An 18,587-nucleotide genomic window follows, 5' to 3' on the forward strand; every position below is an offset into this window, starting at 1 on the left:
AAACCTGCTTTTAAACAATGTCAAAGAGACCCAAACAAATATGAATACAATCCAGTCCTGTCAAAAAAAGTCTCCATAAATTACAGGCATGTGGTCAGGAAGGAATAAACCAAAAAAAAAAAAAAAAAAAAGAACAGGGACTTCTTTTACATTTGGTCAACTTTATTTTCACTTGGTCTTATCTTTTAGATTACATCTGACAACTTTGATTGACAGTCTGTTCCTTCACTTCCATTTCCACCAGTTCAAGCCATCACCAACAAAATTGCAGCAACATGTACATTAATGATCATAAAAACAATCAAGGAGACAAACTCAGAACAACAAAGTCCCTAAAAAAAAGGTCCAATGATTTGACTAGACGGGACACGGTCCAGAGTCTCCAGAGAGTCACTTGAATATTTATAAGTACTCAGTGTGCATTCAAGATTGTTGTGTAAATCAACAGGCTTTAAATGAACATTTACCAGTGAGACACCTTTGAAAGTTAAAATCTGACCCGTTCATTATGATCGAAGTGACACACTGGAAATCCTGGACGGTCCCGACACCTAGTAACACAAGAAAATCTAAACAACTTTTTAAGTTCTCACTCTTCGTCAAGTGCATTAAAAATAATCTAGTAAACAACGTTGGGAAAAGAAGTTGATAAAACAAATAAAGCACGTCAACGGGATGATCCGCAAACATCAGTGGTTCAGTCCCCTGAAGCGATTCCCACTGCCAAGCTTGTTCAAGAGAAAAGCCGAAAACGACCTGACCTGCTCAGTTCCATAGTGAAGCGGTGATACTGAATCATTTCCATGCACACAAGTTCATGAGACGAGCTCGGGGAAAGGCTAAGGAGAGTGGACAGGATTGGTAAGAGACATAATCAATTATTTCCATTTTGTGGTGAGATTAAATACTGCAGGATGAAAGGAAAAGGGATAGGTCCTTTTTTTTTTTTTTTTTTTTTTAAGTAAGGTTGTATGAGGTATTTATGCATAGTCAGCCTATTAGCTACAGTACACGTCTGTCAGCACACCCCCAGTTTGGAGAAACAGGCAGGATTAAGCAGACATAAGCAACAAAATGTATTTCAGCCATCTTGGAAAAAAAAACAACTCAGTTTCAGTTAGCTAAATTAAAAATATTTCCACAGCCTTACCTTGCTGTCAGACAGCTCTTTCCGAAGGGACACTGAAGCTGTTACATCTATATATTGTGTCTCTTTAAAGCCACCTGACTCCATTGACAAAAACAGTAATTTAAGCTCACTGGACAACAGTTGCTGCTGGTCTACCGCTGCCTCAATCAGTTTGCTTTTATGTTTTTTTTTGTGACTTTAGTGTTTAAAGTTTTAGTTCAGATTCCCCAAAGTCACACAATAACCCAAACAAACTAATAAATCGAGGCAGCAGTCGACCAGCGGCTCCCGTGTCCTTACAGCTAAAATTACTGTTTTTGTCAATGAAGTCTGGTGGCTTTGAAGAAAGCAATTAATAGCTGTAGTTCCGTCTTAAAAGGCTGTTTAATGGCAAGTTAAAGTGGTGAAATACTCTAAATACAGCATACATTTAACCGTTGTTGATTCTGTTTAGGTGGCTAAAATACACTTTGCTGCCACTGCACACTAATAAAGTTCTGTGGCGGTATTCCTGTCTGCTTATCCACTCACGAGGGCATGCCGACCACCATCTACTCTATGTGATACACCGACTATGGATAAGTACCTTAAAATATCCAACCTATCCCTTTAAGTGTGGAGCCATACAGCTGATTGTTGGCAAGCCCTCCCCAAGACATATGAAATGTGGCACGAGTGCAGAAGGCTGAGCTCTGAGCTGATCTGAACGCTTGGCTTAAACAAGGGCTGGAATGAATTTTTTTCCGAAGAGCATCAAGTCAGAAACAGATATGAGGGAATCACCAGCAGGTGGAGCATGTGCTTTGAATGCGAACCTTCATTTTAAATGGCAAACGGTCCTCCAGAGCAGCGATCTTTCTTCTGAGGCAGACTGGATGGATACACCAAGTGGACGATATTAAAAAAAAAAAAAAAAAGAAGAAGAAAAACAAAAAAGAAGAGTGCCTGAATGTTTTCTTTCTTTACCCCAGAGATTCATTTCAATGACATGATTTTTCTCAGTTGTTTCTCTATTTGAAAAATGTGACAAACAGAATTATCTATCTAGTAGTAGCCTCTTTTTGTTAGGTATTACAGTGTGACTGAACACAAGAGGGACATGGCAGAGACGTTACATGGCTCAGTTCAACTGACAGGTCTACATGAGTTTGTTTGTGTGTTTGTGTGTGTGTGTGTGTGTTTGTGTGTGTAGGGATGTAAACTGTGTGTATTTATGTGTTGTGTGTGTGTGTGTGTGCATTTATGTCCTTTATTTCCCATTATGGCTATCCTGCTGTCTCGCTGTAGTTAGTCATGGGCATCAGCGCCTTGTGTCTGTTCCCTCCTCTCCCTCTCTTTCTCCACGTGTTCAGTCCATTTCAGTCAGTTTCTCCTCCTGCTCCTCCTCTCCTGTCTCCATGGTTACTGGAGCACCACGTTCCAATCTAACCCTGCGTTCATGCCGGGCTTGCGAAGCGTCAACACCGACATGGAGGCGTCAAAGTCGAACTCTAGCTGGCTCTCCTGACCATCTGCAAAACAGAAGAAAAGAGACGGAGTTAGAGAAAGAAGACCTTCAGGGGGAAAATGAGAGCACTGCGAGGAAAATGGCACGCACCTGCAGTCTTCAGAGTAACCTTACTGGGCTTACTGGCCCCCAGTATGACAATACGTTCAATCCAGGAGCGGGTGGAAAACTGGGCGTCTGGAACCAGGTCACTGTGAGCCAAGCAGAGACATGGATTTAATACTTAATACAATACTACAATACAAACATAAGAAAGTAACAGCTGTAATACAGATCATAAATGGTTTCTACTTTTAGGTTTGTGACACAACAAAGATCTGAAGGGAACTGAAATATCTAAGAGCCCATCTGAGGGTGTGTTTTCACTTAAAGAGAAGCAGGTAGAAAATGTTGACCACTCACACAGAGGAGAGGATGTTGTTGGCGAAGGAAAGCCTCCTGTGAATGAACTCCTTCTTGTCATAGTTGAAGGTGTGGCCATCGTCAATGTAGAGCTCACCCTCTGCAGTTCTCTGTCAGACAGAAGGTCATAAGTGTGACGATGCAGTATGTCAAAACAGCGGCGACTGACAGCTGTATTGTGCAGCTGTCATCGTGGTGTGTACCACTGAGTTACCTGGGGGTTAAGAGCCACATATAGAGTGTAGGGATCGTGTGTCATGCAGGAGGAGGACCTGCGAACTCGGTTCTTCCTGGGAATAATGGAGCCGCCACGCTGGAACACAGGAATCTGAGAAGAAGACAGAAAGCTCAGGATTAAAACCAGAGGAAATTAGGAAAATATAAACTCTGAAAGATGTTGAAATGTAGAAATTGTGTGCATCTTACAGAGCTTATAGTGACAGGGATGTAAAGGTTCTGGGCCCCGTTGTGCTTCTGGAAGGTGTGGACATCAAACCAAACCTGAGGAAAACACACACACAAGTTAAGACAAGGAGACCTCAATATGAATCACCTTTAAGGCAGAATCATTCAAGTTCAACACTGACGTTCACTCTGACATCAGAAAGACTCAGCAAGATGTGTTAAAAGGGAACTGCACCCATTTTCAGGATTCATACATGTTATTCCTACAGTCTAAGACAGACCATAAACAGTAGTAAAAATGAACAACTCTTTCCAAAGTACAAGGTTGGAGTGCCAAAACTCAAATTTGTGATAAAAGACAAATGCTTTATCTGTGAATGCTGCGAGTTATAGTGAAGCCGATTTGGGTTCTTGTGTTTGAAACTGTCTCTGCCATGTTTAATGTGTGTTTAAAATGAGTTTTGGGTGGGTTTTGAATCAACTAAACTTTACAGCACTTTACAGAAACCCTGACACCAACTTGTGGTTTGGAGGTGTAACTGCAGAGTGACAGACACACCACCAAACAAGCATAAATGCTCTCAACAGCGCAGGCCACATGCATAAGCTCTGCATAGAGCTGATGCAATAGTGTAAATCCTGCTTTACTTCTCTTGTCTCCAGCTTTGAGAGAGAGCAGCTCATGCTCACAAATACTGATTGATCTTTCCTAGGCCATGGGAAGAACATGTTGGAATTCATAATTTAGGTGGTGTTCCCCTTTGATGCCTCTGTGCATCTTCGTCATACCTCGTCTTTGCCAGGCAGGTAGGCGGTGACTCCCCTGGCTCCCTCCTCAGTAACGGGGTGCACCAACAGATCTCTTCCTGCAGCAGAGTTAAGTGACATCAGTGGATCTGATAAACATGTTAAACCTCGTCTGTCTTACTCTAATAACTGACACACAAGTTTTCATTCTATCATAGTTTGTCGTGTAGTATTAGGGCTGCGCAATATGAGGAAAATATGATGTGACTTGCAAATAAACAGACACATTTACAAATTGGTTGTTGAATAAAAAAATTAAAAGGATATTATTCCTAACATATATTACTGAAAAATTTGAACACTGAACTGAACACAAAGGCACCAAGAAAAAAAGAATGATAGTGAGCAGTTTTCTACTGAAACTAACAACTAACTCAAAAAATCCCTGAGTGCAATATCGCTGTCTTTCACAATGTGCTTATCTTGTAAGTTGATATTACAATGATGATAAAATAACAATATAGTGTGCAGCGACATCTTGTACCTCGGCTGTTTGCACACTTCACAGAAGTGATCCACACCCAAAACATGCTATCATGATGTTACAACACCATATAGGTTTGTGCAACTGAGCAGCACAGACTTGGTATTTAATCTGACCCATTATTGAAAGCAACTTAGATGATCAGACATGTTTTTTGGGGAGAAATTCGTAACTAAAATTATGAACAGATCTCTTGTATGGCTCTGTTCAAACAGGAAACATTAAAGTTTAGGTGTTCTGAGTCTCACCGATCAAGAACTCGTCATCCAGAGCGAAGGTATCAGGATCCTGAGGATACTCCACCCACAGAGGTCTGCAACAGAGACACAGGTGGGCAGAGATGAGTAACACGACTTCAAAAGATTTTCAGCTGCATCAAAGCAAATGACTGAAATCTGCAGAGAATTCAAACCAACAACACACTGGATTTTGTGCACTGGGATATTATATGGGGTATTATTTTGTCCACTGCCCAGGACAACAGATGCAAATTAGCTGTTAGCTAACTCTGTTGCAATTATTTTTGATAGTGCACTATCCCTGCAAATATAACATTGAAATAAATAATAAATGCACAGCTCCATTACGTAGTACACTGCAGTAATGTGTGACATCTTAACACACTGGTATTTACACTCTGTTCTGTCAGATTTAAATCACTGAAGAGATCTGTGTGTTGTCTGGCACAAAGTTATAAAGTAGCCAAATTATTTTATGTAAATGATACTGGTTATTAGATTGTGAATCATTACTTTTCATTTGCAAATAATACAATGGAGCCTTAGGATTTACCGGCAAAGGCTTAATTATTTTGTAACAGGAAGTAGTTTAGTTGTGTATTGTTACTTCAAAAAGCCAGAGCGATATGATCTCTAGTTGGACACCAAAGACAAGCAGGTACTGATATATGAGCTCACCATTACAGCGAAGATGACATGACAAAGACACAAACACCAACAATGCTTGCTGCTCTGCCCTCACCTCATGATAGGCTCTCCAGTGCGATGTGCTTGGTAGAACTGCTGGTACCAGTAGGGCAGGAGGGTGTAGCGCTGGCGCACCGCTTCCCGGATCAGCGCTGTGTTTTCAGGACCAAACAGCCAGGGCTCGCGGCGGGGGGTGTCCAGGTGGGCGTGGGCCCTGAAGAACGGCTGGTACGCCCCCGTCTGGTACCAACGCACCAGCAGCTCAGTGCTGGGAGACTTGAAGAAACCACCAACGTCAGCTGTGAGACAGATGGGGGTCACTGTTAGTGTCAGGTCTAGGCTGTTCACAGGATGGTATAAATAAAATGTCTTGGGAAAACAAAACAGGCAGACACAACATCCTCCTAAGAGCTTCTAGTTTTAGCAGCATATGGCTGGAATGAGACATGAATGAGTTTCTTGTACTAATTTATCTTTATTTAATGCGGGTGTGATGACATAAAAACCGTGAACACTAGCTTCATACACACAGCCAGCATGACTGATTCATCTAACTGCAGTTAGATTACCCAAGGAACCTGCGCTCTCACCATGGTGACACCTCATGCAATTTATGTGGCCATGTTTCCATGACAACATTAAAAAAACACTGTTGGGAGAGCCAAGTCAAATTATTTTCAGAATATTGATTTCAATGGATTAATTTCTTTCCTTAGAAAATAAATAAATTAAATTAAGTTGTAGTGCTTGTGCTGATTTATCTACAACAACATGAGTTAAACTCCACATGCTATAAACACAAACACTGACAAACTCTTTCAAAAGTCAGCCACAAAACCTTTCAGCAGTCCTCCGAATATTTTGTTCATCTAGCATGTTTCTGCTGACCAAATGGACAAACCACCAGAGTAACAGCAGACAGTGAAGCTTGATGATACTCACCACCACAGAAAGAGATTCCAACCAGGCCCAGGCTCAGACACATGGGGATAGAGATCTTCAGATGGTCCCATTCAGCAGCATTATCTCCGGTCCATACAGCACCTACAGACAGAAACACACTTAAACACTTAGGGCCCTGGGATAAAATAACCTGACAAAAGGTTTTCTAGCAGGTGGAATAAGAAGTAAAAGCAGTAAGGGGCTTACCGTAGCGCTGCGACCCAGCAAAGAAGGCTCTGGTCAGCACAAATGGTCGCTCAACTCCTCCTGACCTCTGGATCTGACCCTCCGCTGTGGCCATTTGCTGCAGAATGTTTTAAAATCACAACGTCACTCAATTCATTCCCACTGCTGGAAAATAAACGTCATCAAAAGTATAAGGATATTTTCCCCTGTCCAGAGCTGCCCACGTCTGATGGCTACAGGTCATTTTATTTTGCTAAAACTTTAAATTGTGTCTCATTCAACATGTTCTACATGCTTGGATAGTCAATTCTCAAATAACTCAACTACAGCAGCCTAATAGTTACTTTCATGCGTGAATACTCAACCAGACTAAGAAACATAAAGAGGATGAAATGCAAAGAAATAATTAAGAGAAAGGTTCAGTCTTTCACACAAAGCCACAGTCAGATCTTGTGCACTCACCACATAGAAGCCATACAAGTTGTGCACATCACGGTGCTCCCAGACTCCGTGCATCGCGTCCTTGTGCATGGTGACCTCTGGTCCGTTGAAGACTGACGGCTCATTCATGTCATTCCATGTATACAGGTTCTCCATTGAACCCTGGAAGGTGGACAGAAGTTGTGGATATACAGTACAGGCCAAAAGTTTGGACACACCTTCTCATTCAATGCGTTTTCTTTATTTTCATGAGTATTTACATTGTAGATTCTCACTGAAGGCATCAAAACTATGAATGAACACATGTGGAGTTATGTACTTAACAAAAAAAGGTGAAATAACTGAAAACATGTTTTATATTCTAGTTTCTTCAAAATAGCCACCCTTTGCTCTGATTACTGCTTTGCACACTCTTGGCATTCTCTCCATGAGCTTCAAGAGGTAGTCACCTGAAATGGTTTTCCAACAGTCTTGAAGGAGTTCCCAGAGGTGTTTAGCACTTGTTGGCCCCTTTGCCTTCACTCTGCGGTCCAGCTCACCCCAAACCATCTCGATTGGGTTCAGGTCCGGTGACTGTGGAGGCCAGGTCATCTGCCGCAGCACTCCATCACTCTCCTTCTTGGTCAAATAGCCCTTACACAGCCTGGAGGTGTGTTTGGGGTCATTGTCCTGTTGAAAAATAAATCATCGTCCAACTAAACGCAAACCGGATGGGATGGCATGTCGCTGCAGGATGCTGTGGTAGCCATGCTGGTTCAGTGTGCCTTCAATTTTGAATAAATCCCCAACAGTGTCACCAGCAAAACACCCCCACACCATCACACCTCCTCCTCCATGCTTCACAGTGGGAACCAGGCATGTGGAATCCATCCGTTCACCTTTTCTGCGTCTCACAAAGACACGGCGGTTGGAACCAAAGATCTCAAATTTGGACTCATCAGACCAAAGCACAGATTTCCACTGGTCTAATGTCCATTCCTTGTGTTTCTTGGCCCAAACAAATCTCTTCAGCTTGTTGCCTCTCCTTAGCAGTGGTTTCCTAGCAGCTATTTGACCACGAAGGCCTGATTGGCGCAGTCTCCTCTTAACAGTTGTTCTAGAGATGGGTCTGCTGCTAGAACTCTGTGTGGCATTCATCTGCTCTCTGATCTGAGCTGCTGTTAACTTGCGATTTCTGAGGCTGGTGACTCGGATGAACTTATCCTCAGAAGCAGAGGTGACTCTTGGTCTTCCTTTCCTGGGTCGGTCCTCATGTGTGCCAGTTTCGTTGTAGCGCTTGATGGTTTTTGCGACTCCACTTGGGGACACATTTAAAGTTTTTGCAATTTTCCGGACTGACTGACCTTCATTTCTTAAAGTAATGATGGCCACTCGTTTTTCTTTAGTTAGCTGATTGGTTCTTGCCATAATATGAATTTTAACAGTTGTCCAATAGGGCTGTTGGCTGTGTATTAACCTGACTTCTGCACAACACAACTGATGGTCCCAACCCCATTGATAAAGCAAGAAATTCCACTAATTAACCCTGATAAGGCACACCTGTGAAGTGGAAACCATTTCAGGTGACTACCTCTTGAAGCTCATGGAGAGAATGCCAAGAGTGTGCAAAGCAGTAATCAGAGCAAAGGGTGGCTATTTTGAAGAAACTAGAATATAAAACATGTTTTCAGTTATTTCACCTTTTTTTGTTAAGTACATAACTCCACATGTGTTCATTCATAGTTTTGATGCCTTCAGTGAGAATCTACAATGTAAATAGTCATGAAAATAAAGAAAACGCATTGAATGAGAAGGTGTGTCCAAACTTTTGGCCTGTACTGTACATTTTCAGATAAACCTTAAAAAAAGTGCAATTTTTAAGTGGCAGTCTTGAGGATTTCAGTCCTGGTTGATTTAGCGACACCTGTCATTACTAGAGATGATAAATATGATTTAAAACTACAGGTTACAGAGCTCTGGGTGCAGCAAAACAAACTACTGTTGTTTTAATAAACAAGTCCAGCAATAACTGGCCTTTCTCCAACATTCTGTGAGCAACCGTGATCTGATTTTATGCTGCACACAGCGTGAGTCTACAAACAGCAGGACACAATGAAAGGAGTTGGCTACCTCGCTGAGCTGGAGGTGTGCAGCCTGTCGCCTGCAGCTCTTCATCTAACAGCTCAGTGTGGCTGCTCCTTTTTGTTCCATTACTCCCTGCAGTTTTTCAAACTGATTCACTGCTGAATGATTGTTGTTTTGTTCTGTAGACCCATTTTAATGAATGTTAGCGGTAAGTGCTACGCTCACTGAAAAACAACTGCATTTCCTGTGAATGAATATGTAAATATTGCAATGCTTTCATCAGTGGGCCAAAGGCTTAATCATCATTGTGTTACCTTATCTGGTGATAGAGACTTAGAAAAAACATTAAATCTTTGAGATTTATTCTTTAATGGGAAAGTCTGCTAATGATACTGAGTGTTGTGGAAAAAGAGCTTGTGGCGGTTTAACAAAGGTTTCCAAAAACAAAACGCAAAAAGGATCTAGTGTTCTAGTGTAGTTCTTCAATTACTTTCCTTTCTTATAGCAGGCTGTCACATAGCAATAGCCAACATGACAAATCTTTAGTATCTCACTCATGCATGTAGTTGCAAATGTGTAACTGACAAATGTCCTCACCTCATACTGATCGTAGGCGAACATGCTGGCCCACCACTCCCTCATGTCCGTACGGGTGAAGTCTGGATAGCCGGCACTACCTGAAGGACATTAACCGTCCCGAGGAGAAAGAGGAAGAACAGAGAGGCTTGTGAGAAAAATATTCATTGTAATAATCTCTGAGAAACACCTCACTATGACTGTCATGTTTCTCAGTAATAATCCAGTTCATGAAGCTTATTTACTAATGTGTTTTCTATCTATTTGCTGGTGACTGTTATGAGTTGTCAGTCTCTTACCAGGCCAGCACCAGCCCTCGTAGTCTCCACCATCTTTATTCTTGATATAGAAACCTCGACTGCGGATTTCATTGTGGATCTTGTAGTTGCTGTCTACTTTGATATGAGGGTCCACAATGGCCACCATCTAGAACAAAACAGAAGAAGAAGCAGGTGATTTACTTTCCTGAGATTTCAGGTTAAGTTTAATAGAAAGTAAAATAGATACTGGAGAATTTTTGGCCAGAAAACCCAAAAACTATGAATCCTCACATTCATAACAACGTACAGTAATGTTGGATTATTTGTCGTATGTACCTGGCGTTTCTTGTCTGAGAGACCCTGCAGCATTTCCTTTGGTGTTGCAAACTTGTGAGGATCCCAGGTGAAGTAGCGCTTGCCGTCCGTGTGCTCGATGTCAAGCCAGATAAAGTCATAGGGGATGTCGTGCTCATCGAAGCCGGCATCCACCGCCTGCACGTCTTCCTGGTCATTGTAGTTCCAGCGGCACTGGTGGTAACCCACAGCAGACAGGGGAGGGAAGGACTGGGTGCCTGATGGACCACAGCAGGAGGAGGTAAGAAGACAAGAGGAGGTCAGTCAAATGATTACAGATACCCACACTGGTATCAAGTAGTTAATTAGTGTCGGACGATTTGATGAATATATAGAGTATTAGCAAAAGGCCGAGCAAATTGACAGTTTTTTTGTATTCTGAGCAATTTTCAATGATTTTCAGTAAGCACAAAGAGGCCAGCAATGGCAGAGAGAGACAGCGTAAAAAGCCAGCAAACTTTCATATCTAACTCGGTGAATCAAGGCTTTATTTCAACCTAACCAGACTGGTAATTGTTGGAGCAATAGAAAGACAAACCAAAGACTGTCAAGTTTGAATGTAGTGTGCTTTACAGTCAGTCAACAAGGTCATCAGTTTAAAAAGTGTATGGTTGTGTTTTTCTGTTTAATAGGGAAAATTAAAAAAGAAATTTCCTTTGACATTTTGTGAGTTTTTAAAATTCTTTTTTAGATTAAAAAAAGCTAATAGAGCTTCTGGAAGACAGCAAACTCGCTGCTTGAACACACCTACTTGCACAAATATATTGTCAGTTGCTGGGCTGCCAGTTAAACATTTTTAACATATCTCCTAACCTTACATGAAGGCGACATTGTCCTTTGTCAAAATGAACAAGCTTGCATTATGTCACCAACCAGCTGGAGCGTTTATTGGTCCAGTGTGGCACACTGCATTCTGGTAGTTGTAGCTTTTCTACCTTTTAAGCAAAGCAAACACCACAACCCTTTTCCTCTGTTTTCTCTGGTCACGTAGCATCAATTTCAAAAGTACTTGGATCTGTCTACTGCATAGACAGCCCAGTTTGATAAAAAAGACCATCTTGCCAGCAGTGAAATACTCCTTTAAGTGTTTGTGCAAATGGCTGGTCATCCATCTTCCTACCTGTGAGGGAGGCATACTGAGAGAAGACGTCTTTGGGTGTTGGTCCAAGCATAATGAAGACATCGATGATGCCGCTTTCAGAGATCCAGCGCACGTCTGTCTGTGGAGTCTCACTGGAGCCTTGAACGTAATCCAGCATTTTTCCAAACACGGTCTGGAAAGAGACCAAATTGAGTGAGTGAAGCTCTGGGCTTTGGTGCAGCAGACATTTACCACTGGCTATTTTTGACAACAACAGTTCCAGGAACTATGGAGAAAGGAAAAAAGGGACATACCTTTCCAGCTGTGTTGGAGCTGATATCTACCCACGTCTCAGCAGCATTGAGCCAGAAGATGCCTGTGGTCCGCTGGGCGTTGTGGGCCAACATGACCGGGACAGCGCCGTAAAGGGCCATAGGGTTATACAGCTCGTACTGGAACACATCCAGGTTATAGAGCCGATAAGGATCTCCATTACTGAAACAGAAAAACACACGCTCAGACTTGATCCAATCCTGCGAAGACTACGCTGAACACAAAGGCAACTCAACCTCCATCTTGTATGTGTAATATGACTTGCTGATGATACTCACTCTGTTGTTTTAAGTCTGAGCGTATCTGCGTGTTCTGGGATACCGTAGACGTGCTCCACACCTGGCAACGAAAAATCTAAACTAATAGAGGATGGACCTGTGAGGCGAGAGCAACCAATTATCAGTTAAAGGAGACATCATCATCATTTACAAGCGAGACTTATTTCAGATATAATAGGAAAACGTGAACATGTAAGCAGGACTTACCACTAGGTTTGCTGTCTGAATGTGATTTAAATGTTTCCTCCCACATCCCATCTTCTGCTTTCTCGTCCTCTTCTTTAGCTGTCTGGCAGGCGAACAGAGACACAGTAATGTCATTTACAAGAGAAGATCCAGGCTGAGATACAGCATTTAAGTGCTGTGTTTAAAATAATGAGAGGAAGAGTAAACCCATTTTAGAGAGTAGTACCTCGGCCTGGTTTGCCGGATCAGCCTCCTCTTTCTTCTCGGCCTCTGGGTCTGCCTGACTGCTTCACAAAACAAAGAGTGCAGGGAGGGGTGAGGAAGGGGATATGGGAAGAAGAAAGATATACCACATAAGTAAAGCCATGATATCTTGAGACGAGTGACAATATATGGGAGTTTAATTATACTTTGATAAAAAGGAAAAGGACATACAAACAGGGAGATTGGTGAATACTCCCTGACTCCACAATGATGACATCTAACAGATACTCTACAAGGTCTTCATTGACTTGACTTTAATGACAAAGGGGACTGAGCAACTCCCTACCTTGTGGCTATTTAAGCTCGGCACTATGGGACAGGACCTCTAGAGGCTGCTGCATGTAACACCCACAAGGCTCCTTACAGAATCTGCTGGTACCCAGTGGATCCCCAGTATAACAGGGTGTGATTGAGGCCAAGGCATTGCACCAAAGACCCATCAAACAAGGCAGTCACTGCGAAGGTGTATGATGTGCATGACACATGCAAGAGGCACTGGTGCCAAAATGTGCTTTGAAAAGTCTTACGCCATGTTCACACTGCAGCGGAAAACAAGGCTCTTGACGAACAAACCTGGTGCCTACCCACAATGCAACTTGACAACAGTTCAGCCGAAGTTTTGGGTGTTTTATGCTAGGAGCAGCTAATGTTTGCATGATATCAGGAAGAATTGCCAAGTCGTTAAGTATATTTCCATCTTCAGTTTGACATCCACTCTAATCTATTTCGGCTGAGGAAAGGGATTCGATTTTCCTGAACCAATCACAATCACTGATGTGTAGCCATGCCAACATAATCATTTTGCCTGGGTTTTCAGGTTGGAGCAAACCAAAGTAAAACAAACAATGATGTTGGGCAATACTGAGAAGATATGACGATTCTAACTTTGATACAATACTTTGAAAGACAAATATGCGATACCAAAGGAAATATTGACACTGGGAGCTTACGGATTACATTATTTATTAAAAGATAAATATAACAAGGCTATTACATGACATCGCCAACATTTCTTTCCTTGGTCAGGAGCAGAAAACATCTGAATGACTGTGGTGAACACTGACAATAAGTAATGTACTGATACTGTGGAATATAACCACTGAAACAGTTTCAAATATTCAGGGTCTATATGTATCGATTAATCAATATTTTGGACAACACCAGCGTCTTCCCTGTATATAGCAGTAACCTTTGTCATTATTACTCCTATTTGATTCCAGCGCATTGCTCTACAACAACTACTGCTCCATGTCACAATGCCAGAAGCGTCAGTCAACTCAGTCGAGTGGGCAGATTCAAAGGTCTAGACCCAAGCAAACTAATGTAGCCTTGAGTCTGTGGCCTTAAGTAGAGATAAGGAGCTACAGAGCTTTCCCTTCTTTTAACTACACATCCCTGTATTTATTTTTCATTTTCAAATTCATTTTCAAAGACATTAACCCCAGTTGGCTCAATGTCTCAGACTTCGCACAGCTCCCTCTGAAGCCACATAAGGCTTTATATAACCTTTTTACATTAGGCAATAATACTTGGTAGAAACTCCCGCTACATCTTGGTAGTGCTCAGACTCAAACTGCATTTTTGTATCAAACACAGTAACAAAATCTGAAGGCTGATATTTCCTCAAACATTTTCAGTTTGATCTCAATTTGATGATCACACTCTGTAACACTCCTCATGAATTTAGCCTCCATCTTAAATTGCAGCCACGCTGCATACATTAGTACGGGGCTGTCACACCACAAACACAACAATGATGGAGGCGCCTACAAAGAGCTGTTTCCCGCAGTAATGAGAAAATGACTTTAGAGCTCTAAAGCAGCGCTGCCCCAGAAAAACTGCAGAAAGTGTCCCAGTGTAGAAAACTCTGACCCCTTAAACTGAGGTATAACCACAAAGAGAGAGGTTGCTGCTGGGTTTGGGAACTGGGCCGCAGTACCTGAAAATGAGACACTAACTATAGTGGGACTCAGGCTACGTGTGTGTGACGATAGAGAAGCTTTGCTCTATGTGCCTTCTAAACTGGTCCATGCCTGCTACCATTAGCATTAGTTTCCATCTATCGCAGTTAGCTCTCACCATCAGCTGAGCAAGCGTGAAAACTAGTTTCAGGCAACATAACTGGAAACACAGTCAGTCATGCAGTTGCAGTGTTAGATCTGCTGGAGTGACACTACGTGGACGTCTACGTGGACGATTTTGTTAAACAGACAAAACAGTAACATTACTGGTTGGCAGAGCAGAGCCTACATTATTCAGGTGAATGTGTTTTTTCATGATCAGGATGATTTTTTCTTTGTTTCATGAAATAAGACAAAAAAATCAACTTCCTAAGTGGCATTTCTTTTATTATTAGTTTAAATTATCCTTTAATATATGAGGATGGTAACGGGGGCTGAGCTGACCCCTTAATTCTGGATCAAATTAAACACCGACATGCACACGCTCACCCACACCCCTTTCTCACTCTCAGTCACAATTATTGGAGGGTACACACTGTACTTGGTGTGATGGGAGTCCCTACGATTTTTGTCACTATTGGCAGCATTAGCACAAGGAACAGAATACACACTCACAAATCTTAAGGGTCTTTACCTAGAGAATACCCTCTTGATATTATCCCACACGCTAGCCACTGTGCTAGTTACTTTATAGGAGAAACTAGGATGATAGGGAGAAGAGGACAGAACAACGAGTCAGAGACAATACTCAAAAAACAAACCATTTCATGGGAACAAAAATAGAAATCATCCACTCAGTGAGGACGTGGATTAAAAGAAAGGGCTGGCATTTGTCAACGTGTGTGCATGCGTGGTTTTCTCACGTGTCCTTGCGCATCCTCAGGTGCTCAAACGCCAGCAGGCCACGCGAGTTCAGCGACATCAGCACGTCTCGCCCTTCCATGATGTCCAAGCGGAAGGGCCGGACGCTGACGATGACCCTCTGAGACTCTGCCCCCAGGGAGAGCACTACCCCGTTCTCGTCCTGAGACAAGAGGGACAGGCTGAGGCAGCGAGAAAGAGAAAGGGAGAGAGGAAGTTAAGTTAGAGAGGATTTGGTTAAGAAAAAAAACAGGTGTGTGTCTACATGCTGTAGGTGTGACCTATTAGATCCTGGTGACGCAAAACTAAAATAAAGCCCGAAGGCAATTATCTGAAATGACTGGCTCTTTTACGTCACTGGAAGAATTTCAATCAGGTTATGCACCGTGGGTACAGGCCTCAACCTGCTCAACAACACAAGGATGTTTTATTTTCATGAAATATTCAAAGTCATACAAAATGTTGATTTTTTTTAGTCATGAGATGTTACCCAATTCAGGCACACCTATGAGTCACTTCTTTGGAAACTTGAAGTTACTTACTTAACCCCTCTTTTTCAAAGCAGTCAGTTGACTTTGAAAAGCATGGGTTTTAATTACATTAGCGATGGTTCTGTTCTACTCAGATGTGCCAGTACACCATGACAGTGAGCCAACATGCACAACCCCAGGACCCTGACACTGAAGCAGCTCAATGGAATTCAAACATCATTATTTTTATCTGTGCTTTACCTACTATGACGTCAAAATGTCCTCTGTAAAACAGGTCTATATTCTCTTTTCAAATCTTCTGTTACTCTGCATATTTTAATCTTTTGTTAATCGATTTATCCTGGAAGAGGCATCCTGTCACAGCAGTTTTGGGATTTGGGGAAGTATTAATTTTGCCTTTTCACTTTGATGATCTTAAATCAAAGCCTCCATCCACGCACCCACTCCACGCCACACAGTGAGTAACCCCCTCTGGAGACTTACGGCTCAGTAGGTGGCTCCCTGACGAGCACGTCTGGGACCTCATAGCGAGGCTTCAGCGGCTTCAGCTCGTTAATCTTCACCCTTGTTATGTTTCCCTGGAGACGGTAGAGCTCAAGCAGCAGACGCACCTGAGAGAGGGAGATGAATGAGAAGGAAAGGGGTGATATAGAGGAACAGCAAAAGAGGGTATTATTATTATCTCATGAGCACTGCAGCAGAGGTCTGCAAATGGGTTCAGCCAAGGGCCAGTTTATTTCAGCACTACACTTGGTTTGCCTTATTAGGCATTTGGTTTTGATACCACAAAGAAGGGGAACTTGTAACCTGTGCCTTTATAATAGTATACCAATTTCCTGATCTGGGAACAGGCTTAACATGAGGCTATATCTGGCATTTTAGTCAGAGGTTTGATTGTGGTACTTTAAAGTGCACCTGCAAATCCTGATGTTGGGCAGTTAGAGCCATATGCCTCTTGCAGCCCTAATGTTCACTTTGTGAGCAGCTTCTATATGTGTGATTTACCTTATTGTTGTCATTGATGAGCTGCAGCGTGAGTCTGGTGTTGGTCAGCTCCATGGTCTCCAGCAGGGCTCGATAGGGAGACTCACCAGGCTTCAATGCTCGCTGACGTCTGTTTGAAATTTAATAAAAAAGACAGCGGACACCGGTGATAAATCAGCGACTGAGTGCTTTTCTGTCTTTAATTGAATAAATGGGTTATTCTTCTGTCTTGCACTCACTTGCAAAAGGCACTCTGGTCACAGGTCTTGAAGTTGCCCCTGTCCACAGCCCAAGTCCCAATGAAGCACACGGCCAGCCACAGCACCAAGACAGGCGCCATCCTTCAGAGAAAATTAAGGAGGCAACTTAAACTTAAGATGATCACCTTTGGTTTAACAATGCTCAAGTGGCTACCCAAGAGGACAAGAGCCAAAGTGTAGCACTTATACAGAAGCTAAGTGTGTACAGAAGACAACCAGACAGACAGACAGGCAGGCAGGCAGACACACACACACACACACACACACACACACACACACACACACAGACTTTGATCTCTATGATGGTAAATGTGTGTTCACGTGAAAAACAGCGCCTGAAAATGTCACAAGCAGCTAACCCATTTCCCGTTTCCTCATCCTGCTGCAGCTGCACAGTCTGCATATATTAAAATCTAAACCGTTAACCAAAATCTAGTTTTTCATGTCAGACCCCGGGCCTGCATGTAGAGACTCATTTCCAGTCGCCATCCTCCTGTCAAAGCCGGGTGATGTGATGTACTTGAAATAATGCCAACTGACAGTATTAGCGAACGTATCAGCTAATGTGTGCTAACGTTAGCTAGCACCCACTCGGATATCTGAATAAAATACATCAGAAAACAGGCTCAAGTTATTAATTTGAGAAGGATAATGCACCAGAGTTTTACAGCCAGACTAACACCTGATTGTCTGACAGCAGTGTTGCTGTTAATCACCTCTCCGGGTCATGATATCGTGCTAACCTTGCTAACAGCGGCACAGTCAGCCTGTCAATCCGTTAATTCAATTGAGGGGGGTTCGAGACCTTTCCACTATGGCTTCCCCTCACGGCCGTTAAACCCCAGAACTGTGAGTAATGCTCACGCGTCTGGTTAGTGTGTACCCACAGCGATAAACCCCGGTATGGGACGTGCTGATAACATATCAAAATAGCGATAAATTCGCGATGAAACGGCGGACCTGCTTTGTCTTACCTTTCAGTGAAGGTGGCCATCTTGGTTATGCTTCCGCTTGGCTCCGCCCATTTCAGTCCGCAACAAAGATCGTTAAAAAGTAAGATTCTCATGAAATGACTGAAATATTTATGTTTATTTTCGTTGAACTAGTGAATTTAATGTGAATTGAATTGTTATATTACAACATTTACTTTGTGGAAATGATCTTTTTATGATATTGGTGATAAAAGGAGGATGTACATGGGCCTCGTTTGCATATTCCTCCTCTCAGGCGCCGACACGTCACCTTCAGGCTCCACTCAGTGAAGTGCACACATTGGTTCTGGATTTGTCCCACTGCTTGAACTGGATTGATTTCCAACCAGTGCAATGAACAAGCGGTGGAAACACGTGTACAGTCTAATGCAGTCCAAAAAAAAAAAGATGTGGCAATACATCTGTCCCAGTGA

At 42.6% G+C, this 18,587-nt stretch overlaps 1 protein-coding gene across 4 annotated transcripts; it reads right to left on the minus strand.

Annotated features, from left to right (window-relative positions):
• Positions 1–151: 151 nt before the first annotated feature.
• Positions 152–18,300, minus strand: ganabb (glucosidase II alpha subunit b). 4 transcript variants are annotated; one of them, XM_033624087.2, is made up of 25 exons: positions 18,157–18,300; positions 17,162–17,263; positions 16,944–17,052; positions 16,422–16,549; positions 15,450–15,629; positions 15,221–15,286; positions 12,588–12,645; positions 12,383–12,464; positions 12,176–12,272; positions 11,879–12,059; positions 11,604–11,757; positions 10,466–10,701; positions 10,169–10,295; positions 9,891–9,970; positions 7,251–7,391; positions 6,810–6,906; positions 6,603–6,704; positions 5,716–5,959; positions 4,983–5,047; positions 4,233–4,309; positions 3,465–3,539; positions 3,253–3,366; positions 3,039–3,148; positions 2,727–2,827; positions 152–2,640 (listed from the first exon to the last, which is right to left on the minus strand). In XM_033624087.2, the coding sequence occupies exons 1-25, from the start codon at positions 18,246–18,248 to the stop codon at positions 2,531–2,533; spliced, it is 2,928 nt and encodes a 975-aa protein (XP_033479978.2). In that variant the 5' UTR covers positions 18,249–18,300; the 3' UTR covers positions 152–2,530. The 4 variants fall into 4 exon arrangements, with proteins under 4 accessions (XP_033479978.2, XP_033479968.2, XP_033479996.2 ...); XM_033624077.2 differs by having other exon boundaries at positions 12,588–12,648; XM_033624105.2 differs by lacking the exon at positions 15,221–15,286 and having other exon boundaries at positions 12,588–12,648.
• Between the last annotated feature and the right edge of the window lie 287 nt (positions 18,301–18,587).

Source organism: Epinephelus lanceolatus, chromosome 7 (genome assembly GCF_041903045.1).
Source record: "Epinephelus lanceolatus isolate andai-2023 chromosome 7, ASM4190304v1, whole genome shotgun sequence".
Lineage (NCBI taxonomy): Eukaryota > Metazoa > Chordata > Actinopteri > Perciformes > Serranidae > Epinephelus > Epinephelus lanceolatus.